Source organism: Scyliorhinus canicula, chromosome 11 (genome assembly GCF_902713615.1).
Source record: "Scyliorhinus canicula chromosome 11, sScyCan1.1, whole genome shotgun sequence".
In the NCBI taxonomy this organism is placed as follows: Eukaryota; Metazoa; Chordata; class Chondrichthyes; order Carcharhiniformes; family Scyliorhinidae; genus Scyliorhinus; species Scyliorhinus canicula.
Window position 1 is genome coordinate 49,812,933 of NC_052156.1, and position 14,085 is coordinate 49,827,017.

At 48.0% G+C, this 14,085-nt stretch overlaps 1 protein-coding gene across 1 annotated transcript in view; it reads right to left on the minus strand.

Annotated features, from left to right (window-relative positions):
• psmd6 (proteasome 26S subunit, non-ATPase 6) overlaps nt 1–13,770 on the minus strand; it is a 34,973-nt gene extending 21,203 nt beyond the window's left edge. Inside the window, exons 1-2 of the mRNA XM_038810568.1 lie at nt 13,565–13,770; nt 285–430 (exon numbers count right to left, since the gene is read on the minus strand). Coding sequence (XP_038666496.1) covers nt 285–430; nt 13,565–13,768 — 350 coding nt within the window. The 5' untranslated portion in view covers nt 13,769–13,770. The remainder of the gene's footprint in view (nt 1–284; nt 431–13,564) is intronic.
• Between the last annotated feature and the right edge of the window lie 315 nt (nt 13,771–14,085).

Consider the following 14,085-nt stretch of genomic DNA (forward strand, 5'->3'; position numbering starts at 1 on the left):
TAAATGCCTTAATAAAATCTTTTTTTAAAAAAAAAGTTCCATTTAAATGTTACAGGAAAATGTGTTGCATTTTGCCCAACTACTCAACATTAAATTCAAGGCCAATTGAAAGAAGCACACAAACAGACGTGTGCGAACACTTGATAATACTGTACCTGCTGAAGGTGTTTGAGGAAATATGACATGGATATCAAATGTATGACTCAGTGCCAAAATGAGGGAAAATATGCTACAGAATGCATGTGTGCCAAAACAAAATTATAAAATGCAGATAAATCCAGTACCTTTTCGCCTTCTCTATGTTACGTGTGATCAGATCATTATCCATGTAAAACAAGCCAATTCTTAGTAGGTAAAACACAATATCTAGACGATGTCCCAGAGCCACAGTTTTGTCATATGTTTTCCGAAAAGCTGTCAAAGCACCATCCTTAAAAACAAAATGTTTTTAATTACACTGAGACAAAATTCAGACTTGCACCATTTCATGTTTAATATTCAACAGGAATATTCAGTTACTTATTAACACTCACCCAGTCAATTCATTTAATATTACAATGTGGCACAGTCCTGTAACTTCCTTGAAGTGACAATAGGGTAGATTGTCACTCCTTAGCGGCTTAATTTCGCTTGAGATCCAAAGCCCCCGTCTCACCCAAACTTCCTGATTTAGGATGAATAAACCGGAAAGAGCGAAGGAGGACATTACCCCTTTCTACAGCACTAGCTGCCTTAAAGCAGGTGTTTTAAAGGGTCCATTGAAAGGGAGAAGGGAAGCTTTAGGGGTATGTGAAAGTTGGGGAGAGGCAGGGGGCTAAGTAACTAGGAGGATAAAACTGACAAAACTATACAAAGTTAACCATTTAAATTGCTTTGTTGGATGGTTCCCAGCTCAGCACAACTGTTCAGAGGAACTTAGCACGTCTCGACAATTGTCAGGTAAGCCCATACATAGGAACCTCCAAGATGGATTCCCCAGAACATCTTTGGGATACTCCCCAAATCCAACACTGGGAAGCCAGGAAGTTATGGTCCAACGTCATTGAATTATTAACAGTTACATAAATATTATCTTTCAGAACAATTACAATTGTGGATATCACAAGTATATTACATCCAACTATTGGTCTCACTTGCACTCTAAAAAGCCTAACCTCCTGCTATCTTATTTTTCTCACAATCATATCAACTTTTCCAATGATAAATTCCAGACCACAGCTAAAATGGAAACCTTTGTAAATTGGTGATATTGTACTGCTTAAGTTTTGCATTACAGAAAATCTGTGTTTCTAGCAACTCTGCTTTTCAAATTGCTAAGAGAGATGCTATTAACTATAATATACATCAAAATATGACTGACTTGTCAATATTTTGTGGGACCACGTAGGGAAAGCAAAGATCAATTGTAATCTTAGAGTAAAAAATGATTGGAGGCCACAGAATCATTCTACCAGAGCACAAAACTGTAAATCATTGTTCACTTTAAAGTCAGCTGTAATTTGATATAACACTTGGATTTTATGTGATCATTTGTAGTTTATTAGCAAAACATTTGGTATTTCAGGAATCACAAACAGTTGACTGAAGACTCCATGCTTCTCTGCGGAGCAGACCAGGAACAAAAGTGAGGTATTAACAATTCTATTCCCAATACTGACCTCAAAAAAGCTGCCCACAAAGACCTAGTGATCTGAGGCACACATTTCCACTTTCATAGTGGAGTCAAGGGGAGGCGTCCAGATACAGGAATGTCATCAAGCAGGGCAAGCAACTGAAGTATTCCCATTTGCAGAAAACAAGGGGGAAAAAGTGCAGCCCATATAGTGAAATAAATGATTGGGACATACACACGAGGATTGAGGTGGCAGATAAAGTAGAAATTTTCAATATGCTGTTTTTAAAAATTTGTAATTTTATAGTATAACAGAAATCCAGGAAAATAGGTATTAATTGTATATTAGCTGTATTACAAAGCAAATTGTTAGTGGTCCCACAGGTGGTGCATCACACAAAGTAGATTATTTCATTAAAAAATGGAGGTCTTGAATTTGTTTAGTAATTTTAGTTGTACGTACAAACTATTAATTTGAAAAGAGAGAAGGGAATATCAATTGTATTTAATAGCTTGCAGGTGGTGAGCATCACAGAATCCCTACAATGCAGGAGGCAGCCAATCAGCCCAGAGTCTGCACCAACTCTCCAAAAGAACATCCCACCCTATTCCCCTAACCACCTAACGTGCACAACCCTTGACACCAATGGGCAATTATGCATAGCCGATCCACCGAACCTGCACATCTTTGGGAGGAACTCGGAGCACCTGGAGGAAACCCACGCAGCCAGGGGGAGAATATGCAAACCCGACAGTGTCACCCAAGGCTGGACTTGGATCCTTGACGGTGTGAGGCTAATCACTGTGCGGCAACAATTGGGTATCCACTTGTGTCCCTATTTCAAGACTGAAATGGTGGTTGTTGGGTTAGGAGGTGCATGGTTGGAATATGTATTTCTGTAAATAAATGCTTTAAAAGGGTGTAAAGATTGGTTTTACCAACTAGGTTTATGGCATATAACACACAAGAACATGAACAGGCCAGTTAACTGCACCTATTCTGTTCCACCCTTCAATGAGATCATCGCTAATCTGTGACCTCTATTCATTGCTGCCCCTTTTCCTTAATATCTTCGGTAACCAAAAATCAATCAGTTTTAAAAATAGCAATTTATCTAACATCGTCTTTAACTGGACTTCCGGTGGCGGACATGGAGTGAGCAGTCGCGCATTTCGTGGATCACGCTCAAGGTAGATTTTTTGGTCCTTTCCTGCCCGAAGGGCAAAGTACTGAGGGCAAAAAGTACAGGAGTGCCTGGGGAAGGTGTGGTTGGCGGATGGATCCGCAGACAAGGAATGGTGCAAAAAAGAGCTGCAGGGGCAGGAGAGTGTTTATGACGCACTACAGGAAAAGATGGCGCTGCCCGCACAGTGGTCAACGGAACTGTTGATTCGAGTTTCTGAACAATAAGTGCCTGGCCAAGGTGATGGAACCGCTGAGGTCTGGGATTGAGAGAGTTGAGCGGAGGCTGGGGGCCAGGCAACCCTGAAAATGGAGGAGGCAGTGGGAGGAGTATGATAAGCAGTTGGCCTCATTGGTGGCAGAGGTGGGGGTGATGCAGGAGAGCCAGAAGAAACTGAGGGAGAAGGTGGAGGATCTGGAGAATAGCTCCAGCAGGCAAATGCAAGGATTGTCTTGATGCCTGACGGCACTGAAGGTATGGAGGCCACAGTGTACATGTGAGAATGCTGGAGAAATTGTTGGGGGAGGGAGCCTTCGATCAGCCTTCGGAGGTGGGCTGAGTGCACAGGGTGCTGAGGAGGCCGTAGGCGGACGGACTGCCAAGGAAGGATATGGAAGTTTTGGAAAAGGTGCAAAGGAGATTGATGTTGCCTGGAATGGAGAGTAGGTCTTACGAGGAAAGGTCAAGGGTGCTCGGCCTTTTCTTATTAGAACGTAGAAGGATGAGGGGCAACTTGATAGAGGATTATAAGATGATCAGGGGAATAGATAGAGTAGACAGTCAGAGACTTTTCCCCCAGGTGGAACAAACCATTACAAGGGGACATAAATTTAAGGTGAATGGTGGAAGATATAGGGGGGATGTCAGAGATAGGTTCTTTACCCAGACAGTAGCAGGGGCATGGAATGCACTGCCTGTGGAAGTAGTTGAGTCAGAAACATTAGGGACCTTCAAGCGGCTTTTGGATAGGTACATGGATTACGGTAGAATGGTGCGGTGTAGATTAATTTGTTCTTAATCTGGAACAAAAGTTCGGCACAACATCATGGGCCGAAGGGCTTGTTCTGTGCTGTATTTTTCTATGTTCTATGTGCCGCCCGATATCATTAATTATTGAATGTGGACAGCAAGTTATTAGCAACGGTGCTGGCTTCGTGAATTGAGGATGTGTGCCGGGGGTGATAGGCGAGGACGAGATGGAGTTTGTGAAAGGTAGGCAGTTCAATCTAATCATGATGCCTCGGAGGGGCAGGAGGTGAAGGTAGTAGTGGCGATGAACGCTGAGGTGTTTGATCAGATTGGAGGTGCTGGGGCGGTTCAGGCAGGGGTTTATGGATTGGGTCCAGTCGTTATACGGCACCAGTCGCAAGCATGCGGACAAACCAAGTGAGTTTGGGGTACTTTGGGCTGCATCATGGGACAAGGCAGGGACATCTGCTCTCCCCATGGCTCTTCGCCTTGGTGACAGAGCCACTGGCATGGGAGGCATCATGGAGATCTTGAGGGAATTTAGCCAGTTTTCGGGATACAAATTGAATATGGGAAAGAGCGAGGTGTTCCCGATTAAGGCCAGAGGGCAGGATAGGAGACTAGAGGAGTTGCCGTTTAGAGTGGTGGGGGTGAGTTTTGGGTATCCAGGTGCCTAGCAGTTGGGCACAGTTGCATAAGCTGAACTTGACTCGGCTGGTGGAGCAGATCGAGGGGGACTTTAAGAGGTAGGATGTGCTAACGCAGAGCGGGTGCAGACAGTGAAAATGACGATGCTGTCGATGTTTTTGTTCGTATTTCAGAACCTCCTAAACATTGTTCCCAAGTAGTTCTTTAGGAAGGTCAATAGTGATCTCTGGTTTTGTGCAGGCAGGGAAGACTCCTCGGGTGCGGCGGCGAGGTGGGTTGGTGGAGCCTGACGTTGCAGAACATGATGGACTATTATTGGGCGGCAACATTGCTAGGTTTGCGCCGACAGGGCTTGGTGCGAGGTTATGGCGGTAGGTAGGAATAGAGCACTTCAATGATTTGTTCATAAGAGGTACATTCGTCAGGCTGGAGGAAGCGTACAAGAGCATAAGTTGCCCGGGAGAATAGCTTTAATTCCTGCAGGTTCGGGGCTTTGTAAGGAGGTGCCGTCCTTTCCTGGGCTGCCGCCCTGGGGTTGTAGGACAAGGTGCTGTCGAAGGACGAAATAGGGGAGGGGAAAGGGTCGGATATCTATAAGAAGTTGATGGAGTGGGAGGGAGCCCTGGTGTGGGACATAAAGTGTAAATGGGAGGAGGAACTGGGAGGGGAGGCCGAGACGTGGGTGGAGGCCTTGCTGAGGGTGAACGCATCCTCGTCTTGTGCAAGGTTAATCCTCATCCAGTTTAAAATGGCAATCAGAGCTCATATGGCGGTGGAGAGGGTAAGCAGGTTCTTTGTGGGGCGAATCACATGCACATGTTCTGGGCATGTCCGATTCCGAGAGGTTCTCGGACGCGATGGGTTCAGAGTCCAGAGGTGGCGATATTCGTGGTGTTGGATGTTCCAGCGTGAGAGGGGCCGATGTTTTGGCCTTTGCCTACCTGATAGCCCGGAGACGGATTTTGTTAGGGGGACAGGACTCTGAGCCGCCGAAAGTGGGAGTGTGGGTGAGCGACCTGGCAGAATTCCTGAGGCTGGAGAAGGTCAGTTCACTTTGAGGGGGTCGGAAGAGGGTTTCACCCAGAGGTGGAAGGCCTCTTTATTGATTTCTTTAAGGAAGATTGAGGGGTCAGCAAGGCGGTGGGGGGAGGGGGGGGTGTAAGGGGATTGAAATGGGGAAGACAGGATGTTAGCGTCAGGGGGGCAGGTGATTGTTTACTGAGTTGTTTTGTTCTTCTGATTTTGTGCGTGCATGTGTGAAAATGCCTTGAATAAAATATTTTCTAAAAAATAATTATCTTTAACAGAAACGTTCCAAACTTCAAATCTGGCATTCAACACACATAAAATGACTTTTTCAAAGCCAGTGAAGCTGTTTAACAGTAATTATAAACTCATCATGCTGTTTAATAACCGGTCACACCTCACTCAACAAGGTGTAACCTTCAAGGGTTTTTACAGCAAGGCTAAAAGAGCAAGAGTGAAAATTCTCAGCATTTTGAAGATTTTCTACTGAATTTGGGGTGGGGGTTGGCCTCAACAGCACATCCCCTGAAGTAGTGTGGAATTACTGCCTGCAACTACATCATGAAGACAGCACTGTAGTGGTAATGTCACGAGACTCATCATCCACAATCCCATGCTAATGCTTTGAGGCCAAGGATTCAAAGTCCACCACAGCAGTGAATGGAATTTACATTCAATAAATAAAATCTGGAATTGAAAGATAGTCTAAATGGTGACCAAAAAACCAGCATTGATTGTTGTTTTAAAAAAATAATCTGGTTCGCTAACATCCTTTGGGGAAGGAATACTGCATCCTTAACTGATCTTCCCTACCTGTGACTCCAGACCTATGCAATGTGGTTGACTCTTAACTGGCCTCTGAAACAGCCTAGCTCAGTTCAAGGGTGTTTAAGGATGGGTGACAAATGCTAGCCTTGAGAGTGATGTCCACATCCAATGAAAGAATAAAGAGCTTCTATTTTTCTGCGTTTAACTGGACATGCACAGACTCTAGAAATTGCTGTCAGTTTCAGAGGACTAATGACGTTGAACACGGATAATTCTGCTGTGATCGTTATAGCAAAATCCATTATTGAAGTTAGGCCATTTACATCAACATTTATAATGAAAAAAAACTTCAATATTTATAAATAACCGTTACAAATCCACTATGGGACGGAAACCATTTATATTTATATGGATAGCAGATTTCTGAATCCATGAGAGATATGTTAGTAATATATTATATGTCAACCCTAGATAAATTTAGACACCTGTATCATGCATTTCAAGGAGATTTCAATTCATGGGATTGCCCATAAGAGCAAGGATCCTATTGCAGAGAATATCAATTACATCTTAGCATGTGATAGCACTTTGAAATGCTAAGATATCAAACTTTGCCTGATTCACCCACATTGTATCACGCACAGCAGGTGCTGGCACATGGACTTTTTTTTCTGAAAGTTTTTGTTTTAAAATCCTGAGTACTTTGCATCTGCTAGGCTCAAAGTTTGTTGAAAAACAACACATGCTGATGGAGGGAGCTTAACAGGATATTTAACACTGTTGTTGAATTCTATCACCCGAGTATCGCGTAGTCAGTGGCTCGTTACAGTGTAAATCACCAAGCTTTGTTCTGGTAGCAATTGAATCTACTTTCTCATGCGTTTTAGGAACATAGGAAATAGGAGGCAGCGGGCATTTGGCCCTTGGAGCATGCTCAACCAGTCAACAAAGCCATAGCTGATCAACTTCACCTTTTCACACTATTCAAATATTGCTGTAGTACCAAAAAGACCATTAACCTCTTTTTTGAATATACTTAATGATTGAGCACCCATAGTTCTCCTCATGCTTAGATAATTCCAAAGTTGCTCAGTGAAGAAATTCAACGTATTAGTCCTAAATGGCAAACCCCCTCATTCTGAGACTCCAGCCAGAGAGTCATTTTCTCCCAATCCTTGAAGAATATATTTTTCAAATAAGCCACTGGAATCACTTCTTCTATCAGCAGACTAGTGGAGAATCCCAATATAAAATTGGGAGAGTGAGGCCAGAAGAATATACACTGTCCTCACAAGCTAAACAAAACATGTATCTTTACAGGTGACTGCATGTGGCCAACTATGGGTTTAATGATCGACTTCCGGTGGCGGCAATGACGTAGGAAGCCGCACATTTGGGAGCTCCCGTTTTAAACGGAGTTTTCGGCTCTTTTTAGAGCCCAAAACGGAAATTTTTCGACGTCTCCTGGTGGGAGAAGGTGTGCTGATCGACTTTCCCCGCAGTCCATGACTCGAACTCGGAGTGGAAAGGGGGAAAAAACGGCAGCAGCTCCCCAGAAAAAATGGGGGAAGGAATCCAAGATGGCGGCCGGCGGAGCTCCAAAGGAGTGGAATCAGTGGGCCCTGGAGCAACAAGCTGCTCTCCTGCGCTGTTTTGCAGACTTCAAGGCCGAGGTACTGAGCTCTCTGCGGGAAACAAACAAAAGGCTCTCGGAGATTCAGACGACCCAAGGTGCTGCCATCAAGGAGTTGCAGATGCAGGCCACTGAACGAGAGGAGGAGGCCGGGATCCTCGTGAGTAAGGTGGAGGGGCACGAGGCACTCCACAAGTGGCAAGACCGCTTCGAGGAGCTGGAGGGGTCGGACCTCACTACCTACGTGGCCACAATGCCGAACTCGCTAGTGGGGGCCGGGTCTTTCCATCTGCCCTTGGAGCTGGAGGGAGCACACAGAGTACTGGCCAGGAGGCCTAAGGAGAATGAACCCCCGTGTGCGCTGCTGGTGAGGTTCCACCGGTTCAGTGATCGGGAGTGTGTGCTGTGCTGGGCCAAGAAGGTGAAGAGCAGCAATTGGGAGAATGGGGTAGTACGGATCTACCAGGATTGGAGTGCGGAGGTGGCTAAGCGGCGGTCCGGGTTTAATCGGACGAAAGAGGTGCTTTACAAGAAAAAAAGATAGTTCGGAATGGTGCAGCCTGCGCGCCTGTGGGTAACTTATTCGGACCGGCATTATTATTTCGATTCCCCGGAGGAGGCGTGGGCCATCGTGCGGACGGAGAAACTGGACTTGAACTAGGGGTTGGGGGTTGCGGGGTCGGTTGTAATACTTTATTGCTGGATTCTGCTGTTGCTGTGTTCTCTTTTTCTGCACTTTTGTAATTTTGATATGGTTATTTATGGGGGTGTCGTTCTGTTATGTTTTTCTTTGCTGTGGGGCATTGTTTGAGTTTTGTATCTTGCGGGGAGGGTTTGTTGTATTCTATGTCGGGTTGGGGGTATGGAGTGGGGCTGGTATTTGGGAGCTGCGTCAGAAGGGTGTGGTGGGCCAGTACGAAAGCACGGGCTTTCCTCTGGTTTCCTGCGCTGCGGGGCTGGAGACGATGACGGGGAGGCGGGGCCTTAACTGGTTCTTCCCCGCGCTGGACCTGTACCTGGAGGAGGGATATAGATTGGGGGATGATCCCACTTCGGGAGGGGTCGGGTTATTGGCGGGAGTTTCCGGGGTCATCAGAAGTTAGCTGACCCACGGATGTGAAGAACCGGGGAGTGGCGATTCTGGTGGAGAAAAATGTGTCGTTTGAGGCATCAGAGGTGGTGGCGGATAAGGGGGATAGGTATGTCATGGTTAGGGGCAGGCTACAAGGAGAGAAGGTGGTACTTGCTAGTGTGTATGCCCCAAATTGGGATGATGCGGGCTTTATGAGGCGTATGTTGGGACGGGTCCCGGATCTGGAGGCGGGAGGTCTGATCATGGGGGGGACGGGGACTTCAATACGGTGTTGGATCCTTCACTGGATCGGTCCAGCTCTAGGACGGGTAGGAGGCCGGCGGCGGCCAAGGTACTGAGAGGGTTTATGGACCAGATGGGTGGGGTGGATCCATGGAGGTTTGGGAGGCCGAGGGCACACGAGTACTCTTCTTCTCCCACGTACATAGGGTCTACTCTCGGATAGACTTCTTCGTGGTGAGTAGGGGACTGATTCCGAGAGTGGAGGAGGCCGAGTATTCGGCCATTGCAATCTCCGACCACGCTCCGCATTGGATAGAGTTGGAGATGGGGGGAGGTGCGGGACCAGCGCCCGTTGGATGTGGGGTTGTTGGCGGAGGAGGAGGTGTGTAGGAGGGTCCGGGCAAGTATTGAGGGGTACCTCGAGGTGAATGATACGGGGGAGGTTCAGGTGGGGGTGGTCTGGGAAGCCCTGAAGGCAGTGATTCGTGGGGAGCTGATATCCATCCGGGCACACAGGGAGAGGAGTGAGAGGGATAGACTGGTGGGAAAGATGCTGGAGGTAGACAGGAGGTACGCAGAGGCACCAGAGGAAGGACTGTTGGGGGAGAGGCACAGCCTGCAGGCTAAATTTGATTTACTGACCACTAGAAAGGCGGAGGCACAGTGGAGGAAGGCACAAGGGGCAATGTACGAACATGGTGAAAAGGCGAGTAGGATGCTGGCTCATCAGCTCCGCAAGCGGGATGCGGCTAAGGAAATTGCTAGAGTGAGAGACAAGAGTGGGAATGTGGTGCGGAAGGGGGTAGAGGTGAATGAGGTCTTCAAGGACTTTTACGGGGAACTGTACCGGTCGGAGCCAACGGGGGAGGAGGGGGGGAATGGAGAGGTTCCTCGACGGGCTTTCTTTCCTGAAGGTGCAGGAGGAGCAGGTGGAGGGGTTGGGTGCGCCGATTGACTTGGAGGAGCTAGTCAAGGGGATCGGGCAGATGCAGTCAGGGAAGGCACCGGATGGGTTCCCGGTGGAATTTTATAAAACGTTTGTGGACCTAGTGGGCCCCTTGTTGGTGCGGACACTTAATGAAGCGTGGGAAGGGGGGACTTTGCTCCCAACGATGTCACGGGCGCTGATCTCGTTAATTCTAAAGAGGGACAAGGACCCCCAGCAGTGTGGTTCATACAGGCCCATATCTCTCCTTAATGTGGATGCCAAGGTGCTGGCAAAAATCCTGGCCACCAGGATAGAGGACTGTGTGCCAGGGGTTGCACACGAGGACCAGACAGGTTTTGTGAAGGGAAGGCAGCTGAACACGAATGTGCAGAGATTGTTGAATGTCATCATGATGCCGGCGATTGAGGGGGAGGCAGAGATAGTGGTGGCGCTGGATGCGGAGAAGGCCTTCGATAGAGTGGAGTGGGGGTACTTATGGGAGGTGTTGGGGAGGTTTGGATTTGGTGAAGGGTTTATTAGATGGGTTATGCTGCTATACGAGGCCCCGATGGCGTGCGTGGCCACGAATGGGAGGAGGTCGGAGTACTTCCGGCTTTACCGAGGGACCAGGCAGGGTTGCCCCCTGTCCCCCTTGTTGTTCGCACTGGCAATCGAGCCGCTGGCGATGGCGTTGAGGGATTCAGAGAGATGGAGAGGTTTGGTGCAAGGTGGGGAGGAACATAGGGTGTCGTTGTATGCCGATGACCTGTTACTGTATGTGGCGGACCCGGTGGGAGGGATGCTGGGGGTGATGGAGCTGCTAGCTGAGTTTGGGACCTTTTCAGGTTATAAACTAAATTTAGGCAAGAGTGAGGTGTTTGTGGTGCACCCTGGAGACCAGGAGGAAGGAATTGGTATGCTCTCGCTTAGGCGGGCAGGGGAGAGCTTTAGGTACCTGGGGGTGCAGGTGGCCAGGGACTGGGGGACTCTTCACGAACATAATTTCACCAGACTTGTAGATCAGATGGAGGAGGAGTTCAAGAAGTGGGACATGCTGCCATTGTCATTGGCGCAGAGGGTGCAGTCCGTCAAAATGACGGTGCTTCCGAGGTTCTTGTTCCTCTTTCAGTGGCTGCCCATCTTCATCCCGAGGGTATCCTTTAGGAGAGTGACTAGCAGTATCTTGAGCTTTGTGTGGGCACATGGGACTCCGAGAGTGAAGAGGATGTTCCTGGAGCGAGGGAGGGATAGAGGCGGGCTGGCGCTGCCCAACCTTTTGGGGTACTATTAGGCGGCCAATGTGTCAATGGTGCGTAAATGGGTGATGGAGGGGCGAGGGGCGGCGTGGAAAAGAATGGAGATGGCGCCATGTAGAGGTACGAGCCTGGGTGCCATGGTAACGGCGCCGTTGCCGCTCTCCCCTAAGAGGTTTACCACGAGCCCGGTGGTGGCGGCGACCCTAAGAATCTGGGGACAGTGGAGACGGCATAGGGGGGGAAACAGGGGGCTCGATGGAGGCTCCATTCGGTGGCAATCATCGGTTCACTCCAGGGAACAGGGATGGGGGATTTAGGGGGTGGCAAAGGGCGGGCATCAGTAAATTGAGGGACCTGTTTATTGGCGGGACGTTTGCGGGCCTGGGGGAACTGGAAGATAAATTTGGGCTTCCCCAAGGGAACATGTTCAGATACTTGCAGGTAAAGGCGTTTGCTAGGCGACAGGTAGAGGGATTCCCTTCGCTGCCCTCGCGGGGGACGATGGACAGAGTGCTTTCGGGGGTGTGGGTCGGAGATGGGAAGGTGTCTGACATCTATAAGGTAATGCATGAGGTGGAGGAGTCGTCAGTGGAGGAGCTGAAGGCTAAATGGGAGGAGGAACTCGGGGAGCAGATAGAGGACGGGACTTGGGCGGATGCCTTGGAGAGAGTCAACTCATCCTCATGTGCGAGGCTTAGTCTCATCCAATTTAAGGTGCTGCACCGGGCCCACATGTCCGGGACTAGGATGAGTAGGTTCTTTGGGGGCGAGGACAGGTGCACCAGATGTTCGGGGAGTCCAGCGAACCACGCCCATATGTTTTGGGCATGCCCAGCACGGGAAGAATTCTGGAAGGGGGTGGCGGGGACAGTGTCGAGGGTGGTTGGATCCAGGGTCAAACCAGGGTGGGGACTCGCGATTTTTGGAATTGCGGTAGAGCCGGGAGTGCAGGAGGCGAAAGAGGCCGGTGTCCTGGCCTTTGCGTCCCTAGTAGCCCGGCGGAGGATCTTGCTGCAGTGGAAGGATGCAAGGCCTCCAAGCGTGGAGACCTGGGTCAATGACATGGCGGGATTTATAAAATTGGAAAGGGTCAAATTTGCCGAGAGGATCAATACAAGGGTTCTATAAACGATGGCAGCCTTTCCTGGACTTCCTGGCTCAAAGATAGGTATCTTGGTCAATGGCAGCAGCAACCCAGGGTGGTGGGGGGGTTCCTTATTGTAGTTTCTATTATGTAACTTAATACTGTGCTAATTTGCGTTGCTGTTAATATGCTGTGTTGTTCATGGAGGTGGGGCGAATGTTTATGATTGCTATTATCATTGTTATTTTTGGTATTTTATTATGGTTCGTTGTTGTATAAATTCAAAATATTTCAATAAAAATTATTTTTAAAAAAAAAACTATGGGTTTAATGTTGGTTCTGTTATTGTGAATGGTGAAGCATTGCACCATGTTTCTATTATGACAAAACCTGACTTGGCCTGTGTAAAATTAAAGTCATACAAACCTTCGGGATCTCACATGCTTTAGAATAAATAAGTACCATATACAGCAGCATTCCAAAACCTGTCTGATTGTACTGGACTAAATTAGCTTCCAGTGCTGTTTTACACATTTTAGAAAATATTTACACAATACACAATGTTATAATGGACGAATTGAAAGATGAGCTCCATTGAGCCAACCAGTCTCTTTTGTCTTCAATTTCATATCCTAGCAAAATGGTAGATATTTTTGTTCCAGGTTTCATCACTGAAATTCAACAAAAAAAAAGCACAGCATATGCAGAACAAAAAGGAAATTCTTCAGAATGGAATATTTTATATACTGGTATCTTTTTCATTTTAATTAAGCTAACCTGGGTATTACAAGATTTAACACATCCTTCAGCTCAACTCTTTATCCTACCTCAATTCTGTACATCAAAGTAATGTTTTGGGGCTAAAGATTAGTTTGCATGGCTGATTTTTTTTGTGTAAATTTAGACTACCCAATTCTTTTTTTCCAATTATGGGGCAAAACCCACGCAAACACAGGGAGAATGTGCAAACTCCACACGGACAGTGACCCAGAGCCGGGATTGAACCTGGGATCTCGGCGCCGTGAGGCAGCAATGCTAACCCAGTTTGTATGGCTGATTAATCTAGTCAGGCTTTGTTTTTTCCTCAAATGAAATGCAAACCCAACAAATAGAAATAGCCAATGTGAAGACAGATTCTTACTTTGTCACCAATTCTGCACAGATATTCAGCCTTAGCCATCATAGCATCTCTGATTTCACTTTCCCCAAGGTTCTTTTCTGCATCTTCCAGAATATCATCCAGACGTTTTAGTTCTTCCTCATTTGCCTTTTTCATTTTGTTCAACAAGTCAGTATCAACTGACCACCTGACATCTTTACAAAGCTGTTCATAATATGGTGCCATATCTGTAAAACAAAACCAAGGTATTGGAGTTCAGGGTTTTACTCTTATCTTGTCTACCATGTGGCGTACAGGACAGAAACACAACTTTGCATCACCTGAATATACAAAATGCGCTTATACCACCACACTGATTCTCAGGAGACCGGGGTGGGGGTTTGGGGAGAGAGAGACAGGGGTGTGGGGGGGGGGGGGGGGGGGGGGGGGGGGGGGGGGGGGGGGGGGGGGGGGGGGGGGGGGGGGGGGGGGGGGGGGGGGGGGGGGGGGGGGGGTGGGGGGGGGGGGGGGGGGGGGGGGGACAGGGGGGGGGGGGGGGGGGG